Source organism: Oreochromis niloticus, linkage group LG13 (assembly GCF_001858045.2).
Source record: "Oreochromis niloticus isolate F11D_XX linkage group LG13, O_niloticus_UMD_NMBU, whole genome shotgun sequence".
Taxonomy (NCBI): Eukaryota; Metazoa; Chordata; class Actinopteri; order Cichliformes; family Cichlidae; genus Oreochromis; species Oreochromis niloticus.
In genome coordinates this window covers 1,004,221-1,016,623 of record NC_031978.2, presented here as the reverse complement: position 1 = coordinate 1,016,623, position 12,403 = coordinate 1,004,221, and the positions used below count along the sequence as shown (strand labels likewise).

Genomic DNA, 12,403 nt, shown 5'->3' with positions numbered 1-12,403 from the left:
GCTTTAATGAGATAATCTGACCTTTACCCCCCCAACAAAAAATTACAATAATAAATAAAATGAATTTTAAATAATGAGGAAATGTTTATGTGTGTTAACGACAGCAGACTGGAGGTTTGGTGGATTGGCCCCGTCGTGACCCCACGAGGGTTTTTGCATTAAAAAGTGCAGATTTTGCGCCGTTTTGCGCGCAAATATTGCGATCAAATCTATCGTAAATCTAGACCGCATTTTCCAAAGTTTTCCAAAAATCGTGTTACCGGTTTTATTTATTTTTTAAGAAATTCCCCGTTAAAATCACACAGATCCCGTTAACAGAGGCTGGCGTTGATGTGGTCAGATATTCGTCTCAGTCCTTTTATAAGGAATCTGCCCGGGAAACTAAAACTGTGCTGCTGGAGTGTCGAGGTGGGATTTGGAGTTCCCTGCTGAGGCCAAATTCAAAAACGAGGAAATATCCTGTTAACGAGGCTGTTGCTGTATTTCTGGCTCATAGATGTCGGGTGAGAGCTTCTGTTCCCCCTCTTTCTGCAGGAACAAGGATCAAAATGTATCGCTGAAATTTAAAGAAATTAATTCAAAAATAGGGGGAAAAACTTTGGATCTTGCGGATTTAATGCGCGGATTTCTTTGTTATTTGTTGATTTGTTGGAAAACTTACAGTCGAATGCAGTCGGGAATTTTTGCCTCCCATCCATTTTCTTCGTTCTGAATTTAAACGGAGCTCCTGTCTGAAACCTCTGCACAACTAATTGGATATACCTGCAGATTTCCTCCACTCGCTGCCACACACACACACACACACACACACACACACACACACACACTGAGGGCGCACTGCTGCGTCTCTCCAAACGTTTTCCTCTTTCTTGTTTCCCTCTCTCTCTGCAGCGCTGTGAATGAAACACCGAGCCCTTTTAACATATTCAAACCAACGTCACAATTGAAGGTGGATCATGCTGCTTTTTCTATAAAACCCCCTGCAGCCCGCTCACTGTGGAGGAGCAGGCATCGGTCTCTCTCAGAGGAGCCGAGAAAGAAACTTTCCCCCAAACCCTGAACGGATTTCTGTCACCGTGCGCTCAGAGGAAGCTGCTTGGAGGTAAGTTTGAATCTGAAAAGGACTGAGCTCTCTAACGTCTCACTTCATTTACTGGGAAAATCAGAGCTAGAGAGCAATTTGCTGAACTTTTGGCGCTTTTAGTTAACTCCCCCTCGCTCCGTACTGTAGTCTACTGTATTCAAATCGCTCTTTTATTCCTTCTGCCTCTTTTTAAAACCTGATTTATTGCCACTGCTCTATAAACTCCGGGCCGCCCGGGGGGTTAGGGTGGCTGAGCCCCCTGAACTGTACCTATAAAGGCGCATAACCTAATAGACAAGCCGGCGCACGCAAACCTCTAAAACTATTTGGAATACTTGACAGCTACTCCTCATTTTGAAGGAGCAGCGACAGCGGAATGAAGGGGAGTTTCCTCGCAGGAGAGGAGCACGTTTGTCATGTAGCTCGCCCAGAGTCAGAGTGTGAGTGTGTGCAGGCGCATCCATCCGCAATGATCGGCTTTTTATTTCTTTCAAAGGTGCGTCTGCCTGCGCAAACTCTGTAACATGCACGCAGCTTTAAAAATAATGTCAGGCTATAAGAGACGCACTCTACAGTTTGTTTTAATTGGAAAAAATGATCGCAGAAATGTGCACCATCTCTGCATATTTCTGCGTGATGGTCGCCATTGTTTTGGTCTAACTGGCTGTAATAACAGTTTATATTGGCTCTCTCCGGAGATGAGCTGAATGAGTAATTTCTGGGGCAGCGGAGGGTAAACACAACCGGACCTTACATTTTTATCTGGGCAGCTTTTACAGGAGACCAGGAAAAAAAAGAAGGAACCAAGGAGGAAAAGAAAAAGAATTCCGGACAGACGGACGGGGAGAAGCTTTTTACGCACAGCCCAGACAATTTCAGCGCGCAGACGCAGGTGAATGCTGGGAAGCGGACCAGCACGGAGGAGATGTTGCCCCTGCCTCAGTTTGGAGTGCTGTCGGCCTTGGCCACCGCGCTCACTTCGCTTCTCTCCGCGGTCCTGCTGCTGGCACTGACCCGGCAGCTGTGGAGCCTCCGCTGGAGTCTGACACGGGACAAAGAGAGCCGCCTGCCGCTGCCGAGAGGCTCCATGGGCTGGCCACTGGTCGGAGAGACTTTCCACTGGTTGTTCCAGGTGAGTGAACTCGAGTTGTCGTTTTTATTTATTTGTTTATTTATTTTTAAGTCCTAAAATGCAGGTGTGTGTTTCCTTAGCTATGTTCATCTGTTATTGGCTTCTAATCCACGCGGGACTGCAGGAAGTTTGAATAATCACGGTGTTGATACTTTGTCAAGAAACGCGGGAAGTTTCGAGAAGCAGATCGTTGTCCGGGCTCAGTTCAGATGTTGATGCGACATGTGCGGACTTGATGCTCGCGCGTAATTCCTCGCTCCCTCTCTATCTTCCCTACAGAAAAGAATTCACCTCTCATCCATCCTCTCACATCCTTACAGCGCACGCGGATTTCCCCCATCTCCAAATTTTCGCCTTCACACACACACACACACACACACACACACACACACACACAATGAATGAACCAGTACATGGAAGTCGTTAACATCTTCATTTTTTCAGCTTAATGCACTGCATCACTTGGTGAACTGATGCAAGCATGACTGAAAATGAGTCAAATGTATAAAGCTCATGGAATTTTAAAAAATATCTGTTTGCTGTTTGAATCGTGGAGCAAGATAAGGAATTTACTTCCAAAAAGTCTACATATGAAGGTTTGAGTAGATCCACTGTCATCCGTCAGGCACATATAATAGCACATACTGTTGAAAATGTTTTATAAAAGTATCTTAAGCTTTGTGCAAATGGACGGTCCATTAAATGTTCTTAGATCATTTATATTTAAAGAAATGTAGGTTATTATATTATGGAGCTGTTTTAATAGTCTGACCCACTTGAAGTCATATCGGACTGTATGTTGTTTATAATTAACCACAAACTATGTTGCCTAATGTAAGTTTATCATGTTAAAAAGATTGTCAGAAACAGCCTGTTTTTATGTAAAAAAAATGACAGATTAAACAAGTAAAAGTGGCAGGTTTGATCAAAATGGTGCAAAAAAAAGGGTTTCCTCTGAAAAATGTTGCAGTATTCTTGTCCTAAGAAATAAAGATATTACTGAGGAAAGCAAAGCAAAGCAAAAAGAAACCAAAACTGATTTCACACAGCTGAGTGTACTACTCCCTGCACCAAACTGTGCAAACTGGCTCTAACCAGCAAAGACAAAAACAGAGAGACTCCAAGTGCACAAATGAGCAAGAGGAAAAATAGGCAACATCTGCAGAGGCGTCACAGGTCCTCATTAAATAATACCTGTAAGAGGCAGAGTGCACTAGATTATGAAGGGAGTCGTACATGTGGTTGCATGAAAAGTTTCCAATCCTTAAAAATCACAAATGATTTATAATATTTTTAATCTTCCAATAAGATTTAACCCGTAAGGATCACATTGCGCTGGGCAGTAGAGGAACCAGTGCACATGTTTGTATAAAATGTTGGAGTTTTATCTAGCCTAAAACTGTTAATGAGTCGTTGCTTTGTTCCCTCATGACAAAGTTTAAATCTCTTTCTACCCTCCAGGGTTCAAACTTCCACATCTCGAGGCGAGAACGTCACGGAAATGTGTTTAAGACCCACCTCCTGGGGAAGCCGGTCATCAGGGTGACGGGTGCAGAAAACATCCGCAAAATCCTGCTGGGGGAACACAGCCTGGTGTGCACCCAGTGGCCTCAGAGCACCCGCATCATCCTGGGACCCAACACCCTGGTCAACTCCATCGGAGACCTCCACAAGAGGAAGCGAAAAGTAAGAAGGTGTAGCAGGAGGTTGGACTGACGCTTGGATTCACAAACTGTCTGTTCGCTCCGGGTTTCACTAAAAGGTGTTGTCTTCTGTGCACAAGCTGTGCACTTTTCATGACCCCTTTCTCTCCATTTCTTTATCTCTTTCAAGATTCTGGCCAAAGTGTTTAGCAGGAGTGCTCTGGAGTCCTACCTGCCCCGGCTTCAGGACGTCATCAAATCTGAAATCGCCAAGTGGTGCTCAGAGCCGGGCGCCATCGACGTGTACAGTGCAGCCAAGTCCCTGACGTTCCGCATTGCGGTCAGGGTCCTGTTGGGTCTGAAGCTGGAGGAGGAACGGATCGTTTACCTGGCTAAGATCTTTGAGCAGCTGATGAACAACCTCTTCTCTCTGCCAATAGATGCCCCGCTCAGTGGATTACGCAAGGTGGGGGAGTTTAAAGACATTATGTGTAATCTACATGGATAATGTGGTATTAAAAGCAGATTAATGTCCATTCATGTTGGCTTTTATGTAAATTCTTTGTAATTTGTCAATCCTTTTCTGTCAGGGGATAAAAGCCAGAGAAATCCTGCACGCCCACATGGAGAAAATCATTGAAGAGAAGAGGGAGCGGCAGCACATGGACGAGGAATATAACGACGCCTTTGATTACATGTTGTCCAGCGCTAAGGAGCACGGCCAGCAGCTCAGCATGCAGGAGCTCAAGGTACCAGAGTTAAAGCCCACAGTGCAGGGAAGGATGTGCCAGCCTCACTTTCTGAAAGTCATGATCGGACAAGACAACACTGAGATGCAGACGTGCAGAGTGTGCACACACTGAGTGTTTTTGTGACCCACTCAGTCATATTTTAACCACCACTTAGGCACAGTTTGTCAATGAGCAGGGCGCTCTGAGACTGGCTGGAGTCTAAAATACTGCTCCTGCACAGCTCAGCAGCCGCTGCAGTCTCAGGAAGTTTTTGTGATTTATGCTAACACTAAGCGATGCACGAACACCACTGTGGACATTAAAAATGATGCTAATGGTGTCCCCACTGCACTAAGGTGGGAAATCAAAGGATTTTTATGATTTTTGAAGCAATTACCAAAAGTAAAACATAAATCTGAGGCTATAAACAAACTAAAACCCAGTTTTGTGACGAGCCTTCTGCGTTCAGCATGATGCCGTTGAACCGTTAGTCTCATTAAGCCGCTCGTTGGAAAATGCCTTTTATGGGACATTTAAAAAGCTTCAGAATTTACCTTTAGGGGCAGTTACTGATTAATTTTTAATTTAATTAATTTATTTGTAAGCAAGCTATTTTGCTCTCAGTTGATGTTCAGGGACCTCACGTGTCTGACTGTGAACCTGAGAGCAGTATGTTCAGGTGACATCGACCCAACCCATCCACCTCCCTTCTTGCAGGAAACAGCAGTGGAGCTGATCTTTGCTGCTCACTCCACCACAGCCAGCGCCTCCACGTCGCTGGTTCTGCAGCTTCTTCGCCACCCAGCAGTGGTGGACAAGGCCAGAGTTGAACTGGAGGCAGAAGACCTCGGCTATGAATCTCACAACAGTTGCATTCAATCTGGTGTCACCATGGAAGCACAGGAGGACGCCGCTGATGCAGAAACAACCTGCCTGCTAAACAGAGGGTGTCGGAATCAGAGAGACGAAGACGGTTTCCCGCGGTCGCAGTCTCATGTACCCTGCCTGAGCCTGGAAAAGCTCAGCCAGCTCCGCTACATCGACTGTGTCGTCAAAGAGGTCCTCCGCTTCCTGCCGCCAGTCTCTGGCGGTTACCGAACAGCTCTGCAGACGTTTGAACTAGATGTAAGTTTGAGTCTCTGGTATGAAGATTTTACTAATTTGTATAGTTTTACAAACAACTCAATATATTTTTATCAGCTACAAAGGGATCATTTCCAAATCTCTGCTCCTGGAATTGACAAAGGCCGTGCGGGAAATTTATGAATGCTCAATTAAAAATAAGCCATCGAGCAATTGGCTCGATTAATCAATGATACATGATATAGGATTGTCAAATTTCCAATTAAAATACATTTAGATAACAGTCTATAACATTCATTCTAACCAGTGGTGTATGTAACAGGCTTGGGCTACAGTCAGCAACTGGTGCTCGCTGATATATCTGCCCCAGTAAATGTCATCAGCAACTCTCTATACTAGCATGACACAACAGCAACTGAAGGAAGCTAATTATTTACATAGTTAACATGTCAAGGAGGCAGACTGTTAAATAAGCAAACAAAACCCCAAAACAATCAGATGCACAAAAACCCCCCAAAAAACTATTGATAGACCGATAGCCATTGAGGTAGCCATTGACTTGCTAACCACAGTATCCTTAGACAATAGTTTATGGAACTGTATTTAAGCAGTACAGATGAACATACAGTTTTATCCAGTAGGTTTGGGCCAAATTTTAAATGTTCTAACCAGCTACCATCCGCTGACGGCCCCATAAAATGTGTCTCTACATTTTCTCCACTTTAGCTTGAAACAACGAAAGGAACATTTGTGTTTTACGAGTTCACAGTTCAGTCCTGAGGCAGACCATTAAACTAACAAAATAAAATAGCAAAACCCACCAAAAACACAAACTGGATGGATTCGGAAATTCGTCAATAGCACAAAGCCCATTAGCCAAAACGTAATAAATAATAACAGCTGGTTCAAATTCTTGGACACTTTTCATACTTCTGTTGGATTAATACAATAACACAATGACCTTGTTGTTGTTTACCAATCTTCTCTGTCTAACACCAGCTGCCTGTAGCCTTTATCTTCTTTACCGTAGAGGGAAAGCTAAAGTCTGACATGTGTAGAACGCCTCCTTGTGGACACTCAGGGTGATTTAGTCCATCGCAGAATCAAATTGCTCTCAGAGAACTTCATGCTGGAGGCAGACCGAACCTTGCTTCTATTAAATTTTGATTTTGGCTCTTTGTTCGGAGGCATGGCTGTCTACGCTTTGACGGCCCATCCTGGGAAACTGCTCTGATACGGCCTCTTCCCTAGTCTCTTAAAACCCCCTCCCTGCCCTCAGTGTGCCCCCAATTTGCTGCCTTTATTGAAAAAGGACAAGTTAAGTTTAAAGCGATTGCAAAGGAATTTCCACCGTACTATTATAGAGCGTGTGATGCTAATTATTTCTCACGGTATTAACTTGTATAGGCACGACGTAATTGTGCTCCTGCAAATGTCTTCATGCCTGTTCGGTCGAGTGAGTGTTTCTGGAACCTAAACAAGGAAATCCTAACTCTGCAGAAATAACTGGGATTAGTTTAAAGAGAAGTCTGGATTAGCAGGATAATGAGTGATTGACTGAATGAATGAAGCTGAAAACCAAATGAATGAAGAAGTTTTCAACACGCTAAAGCCTCCAGCTTTCTATGTCAGGCCAAAACTAAAAGGTCAACATCATAAGACTCTTGAATTAATTTGTATTTTTCACTTGTGAGTCTTTGATTTTGAGAATTATAATAATAATTAAAAATCATCCAAACAATAAAATGTAGACGTTTTCAATTTCAACATTTTCTCTGCATTATTTTGTAAACCTTTGCCGACAGTGGCTATATTTTTTTTATGTTTTGGAACCCTGAGTCAGAGTTTATATCACTTCTCTTGAAAATGAAATGCCTTCTTATTCTGCAGGGCTACCAGATCCCAAAAGGTTGGAGTGTAATGTACAGTATCCGGGACACCCATGAGACCGCAGCAGTCTTCCAGAGCCCGGAGCTGTTTGACCCGGAACGATTCAGCCCAGATCGGGACGAGTGCCGGTCGGCCCGGTTCAGCTACGTGCCGTTCGGTGGCGGAGTGCGGAGCTGCGTAGGGAAAGAACTGGCTCAGATCATCCTAAAGACTCTCGCTGTGGAGCTGATTGGGACTTGCAAATGGACCCTTGCTACGGAGAACTTCCCCAAGATGCAAACAGTGCCAATAGTGCACCCGGTAAACGGGCTGCACGTGCATTTTTCCTACAACTACCAGCTTTAGAGAAAAAAACAGACAAATAGACACTGAGAAACTCAACCAGGGAGGCAGTTTGACCTTTCCGGCTTCTAGGAACTCTCTAACAAAGAGAAAATGACCTCGCCAGTCCTGATGGTGCAGTTCAGGCCCCCTTTCATCTGCATGGACATGGGTGGGTGGGGGGTTACTTCATTTCTTCAGTGGTCTGACCCAAACCTAAGAAACTACTTTCTGTTGTAGCACAAGCACATTTTAACCATGTTACATGTTTCCCAGCATTTACTTACCTTTACACACATTTTAAGTTATTAAAATATGAAAATTTGCAGCATTTTTCCTGCTAGTTTTCAAACAGGAGATTAAGTTTCGCTGTCATGAGTGGACCGCATGTGACTAGCAATAGTTTCTATCCAGAGGACAAGCAGTTATTCAGGGACTCTTAAACCCTCCCCTCACACAACTTTACTAATCTTTTTCCAGTATATTTTCTATAAATCCAGTTTCAGGGATGTTTCTTTCCACTCAAACCCAGTGAAACAAACACGTGGCGTCACGATTTTCTGCTGCCTGTCTTTCCTGTTGCACTCTGCCTGGGCATCTTCGCCTTTCTGCACTTCTTCCTGCTAAAATAAGCTTTTTACATCATCACTATGGACATATCCAAGTGCTACGTACTGTATATCTGCTAGCTTATATTTAGAGCTTTGCCTTTGTTCACTTCTTAGGACTTCATGTTGCCTCTGAAGTGCCTCTGAGCATGGCACTGGCTGCGAGGCAGCTCCACGTGGAGAAACAAGCTATGAAATGTGACAGTTTGATTAAGGCTGAAATGTGATTTTCTGTAATAGAACCATATCTGAATGCTCATAATGGACACTGGAGAGACCGGATGTGTGACGCTGAACCGACAACCAGGAACTACCCGAACATAAAGTTCATTTTATACGAATGTTATCTATCCTTAACAGTGCTATTATATGTGTATCAAATGAAGTAGCATTATGAATAAGCTGTATTTAAAATGCAGATGTATCATATCTGTTGTACTTTTACTTTATCTGTAACAATTTATAGATTGAGACACTAACTAGTAAAGCCCATAACACCTTTATCACAGCTAGAACATAGAAATATTTTATTGTTTAGAGTGGCATATATTGAAAGTAAAGTTATAATTTTTATTATTGTTTTTACTGGTCTAATTCTAGGACTGTCTAATAGATGCGCTGTGAAATCTGACGTGTGGATGGATTTGTGGAAGGAGATAGCACTTTCTTTGCTTTAAGGAGTCTTTGTAAATTTGTCCTGTTTGTGCATTCATTGAGTGTATCACATGTAGCTGCTGTACAGTTGATGTAAAGAGTAAATTAGAAGATGCTAAACTAAATTTGTCACAGTTTGTCACATCCTGTGTCTGAGAAGAGGCCAAGAAAGCAGAAAACTAAAACTAGCAGAGAAGGTAAACTAAAAGTAAATGCAATTTTTGGAAGAAAAAAATAAAAGCAAGCAAACCCACTCTGGAGACAGCCTCCAGCCAACGTAGAGCTCCCAGATACTGCAGTTCCTCTAATGGCCACTTGAGGCTCACTTAAAAAAGTGAGTCCATCCCATTAAAGGCCATTTTACACCCAGTGGGCAGTGCCTTGTGATCGGCAGCATACGACACAGCTGTTGCTAGTCGGCTTCTGCTGGTCGTCCAACTCTTGATTAATGTAACCTGGTGTGTGATGCAGCTGTAAACAGTGATGTATCAGTACACAAGGTCAGAGATTCACAGATTATATAGAAGGAGATGTTGCAACAGTTGAAAAAAACAGGACAGTTATAACTTCTCCTGTATCTAAATTGATGTGGGGGTTTTGCCTGAGTGGCGACACCTATCGTCCAGGAGAATACTGCAGAATACCTGCGCTGTAACATTAGCATAAATGGATCTGTGTGATGTTAGTGGTAGTGCATGAAGCGACCAACGTGGCGAGCATACCAGGCCCTTAAAAGCAGGCTGTAGCTTCCAGGTCTGAAAAGTGGTCAATGCAAATGTCCCTGAGATCTGCAGTGTTTTTAATGGCCACCAGGGGGCGACATCTGTGGTTGCAAGAAGACCTTCGGCCCTATAGAAGTTTATGGGTAAATAATGCTCTGCCTAAAGTTGTGCATTATTAGTAATGCTTCTTGTTTCAGTGACTGAATGATTCATCACAGTCAGACTGCTATACAAACACAGCTGTTTATTTCAATCAGAGAAGTCGCCCCCTGGTGGTAATTACAGGGAGCGTGGACTGAACCATACTGGCTTCACATGTCTTACCTGGAAACTATGTCCATCTGTTAAAAACGTGAGGCAGTGAAAACTCGGCTAAAGTCCAGAATTCTGATTTTCCCATTTTTATGTTGGCTGAAATTTTAAAAGTTGTAGATTAAGTTTTGTTTTCACTTCTGTTCAAACTGTTAGACTTTATTTGCGTTTCCACAAAATCATTCATGAAACCGTGAACTCATCATCATACTCCTAAACCCGGATAAAGTCATGTAACCCAAACAGTTGCTGCACACCATTCCACTTGCGTGAGTTGTATAATGCTTGACAGTCAGGTTGTGTTGCATTGTCTTGTGTTTTGCTGCATCCCCACTCTGGTTCCCATGCACCCTCCCATCAGTTGACCGGTCACTGACCTGTGCAGTCGGTGGCACTGGCGTGAACCCTGGTTCAAAACGTCGCCAAGTTCACAGTGACCGAGCGTCTATCAGATAACGACCTTGGCAGGGCTACGGGGCCCCGCAGCGGACACAAATAGGCCAGGCTGTTTGTGTCCCATTAATTTTCTGCCACATAGCTTCACTCTGTTCTCGGCCTGTCAGCGAGGGTGGTCAGGTGGTTGCTGGAAATGCCTGATGAGCACCGCAAAGTGACCTCAGGGGTGATTCTCACTTTCATGTTTTAGTGCATGAGATGAAGATATGAAGTGGAAAATATTGAACTACCAAGTGTTTCTACAGTTTAAGTAGCTGAAGGGTGAGAGGGAGTTTCAAATCACCCGACAAAGCAATTCTGAGGTGGGAGAGTCGCAGTTATGAAACAAAATTACAGAATTTAATGTCTCTATATAAAGACTTACATGGCGACATAACCCAACTAGTTCTGAATATATTCTATAGGAAGTTTTATATTTTTGGTCAAAGCCTTTATATTATTCACTAGTTTGGGGGATTTTAAGTTCTTGAATTTTCCACAACACTGGTATCCAATTTGTCTTCTTGGAGTAACCAAACTGGAGCTGCAGATACTCTTTTTTTTTTCCCCTCACCTACCAATCTGTTGAACTGGTCCAGTTCTTTCTTCAGACATACAAAGAGACTGGAAACCTGTGCTCACTGGGGATAAATACATATCAGCCAACTAGTTGGCGAGTGGTAGCTGGAGGTTGCTGGGAGCAATCGCAAAGACGATGCTGCACCAAAGACCTTTTGGTGATTGCTTTGGCCATTAGCAGATTGTTGGACGCAGAGTTCTCTTCAAACACTGGCTCACTAACGACCAAGAAGTAGTGAAAGAACTTTTTCCTCCAAAATAAAAGTTGTGCCTTACTGCTGAAACCACTGCCATAGAGAGAGTGTTTGGAGACAAGTGTCAATTTCAATTTTTCAATTCAATTTTATTTATACAGCGCCAAATCACAACAACAGTCGCCTCAAGCGACTTTATATTGTAAGGTAGACCCTACAATAACACATACAGAGAAAACCCAACAATCATATGACCCCCTATGAGCAAGCACTTTGGCGACAGTGGGAAGGAAAAACTCCCTTTTAAAAGCAAGAAACCTCTGGCAGAACCAGGCTCAGGGAGGGGCGGGGCCATCTGCTGCGACCGGTTGAGGTGAGAGAAGGAAGACAAGTTTGTCTTCCAATCTGCTACTAACCAAAGCAATCACTAGGAGGTTTCCTCTGTAGCATCATATAACTCTTTGAGACCAGTTTCACTCAGCAACTGGCAGCAAACTCTCACCAACCAGTGCAATATGGATTTTTGTCTAGGACACTGATTACCACGGGGTCTCTACGCCTGTGTGACTGATGCCTAAGAAACAGCAGAATCAAACATTTTCTGTCAGCCAATAATGTGGAACTGTGAGTACACACTTCTCACACATGTGGTTTACAAGTGAAAGATTCCTGCTTTGATCCCAGGAGCAGACACACAAATTCCTTTAGGGTTGCATGAGGAAGGGCATCCAGCTTAAAAACTCAGATCAAAACATTGCTACGCCCACTGTGGTTACCCCCCTGTGAATAAGGGAGCGGCTTTGACTTTTCATCTGCATTTCTCTGTCATCGCCAGCTTGTCTTCAAATGGTCAGAATGCAGCAGGTTCTTGATCAGAATCTGCTCCATGCTCTTATTTTATTCACACTTTTGAAGCTGTAGCACCCAAACTGTGGAACAGCCTTCCTCAGTCCTTCAGGCCAGCTGAGTAAGTCCTTCATCATTTCTTAGGTCAAATCTCATTTTTTGTTTGTTA

The 12,403-nt window shown here is 43.5% G+C and overlaps 1 protein-coding gene across 1 annotated transcript; it reads left to right on the top strand.

Moving 5' to 3' along the window:
- Positions 1-876: 876 nt before the first annotated feature.
- cyp26c1 (cytochrome P450, family 26, subfamily C, polypeptide 1) lies at positions 877-9,284 on the top strand. The gene is made up of 7 exons (XM_005473757.4): positions 877-1,102; positions 1,855-2,216; positions 3,678-3,902; positions 4,050-4,325; positions 4,450-4,608; positions 5,308-5,715; positions 7,564-9,284. Exons 2-7 carry the CDS (start codon positions 2,010-2,012, stop codon positions 7,906-7,908), a joined length of 1,620 nt encoding a protein of 539 aa, XP_005473814.1. The 5' UTR covers positions 877-1,102; positions 1,855-2,009; the 3' UTR covers positions 7,909-9,284.
- Positions 9,285-12,403: the final 3,119 nt, after the last annotated feature.

Excerpts from the sequence above, each read along its gene's own strand:
- cyp26c1 (XM_005473757.4), top strand. The coding sequence starts at position 2,010 with ATGTTGCCCCTGCCTCAGTTTGGAGTGCTGTCGGCCTTGGCCACCGCG. Across the intron at positions 2,217-3,677 it reads CTTTCCACTGGTTGTTCCAG|GGTTCAAACTTCCACATCTC; the intron begins GTGAGTGAACTC and ends TCTACCCTCCAG. Across the intron at positions 3,903-4,049 it reads TCCACAAGAGGAAGCGAAAA|ATTCTGGCCAAAGTGTTTAG; the intron begins GTAAGAAGGTGT and ends ATCTCTTTCAAG.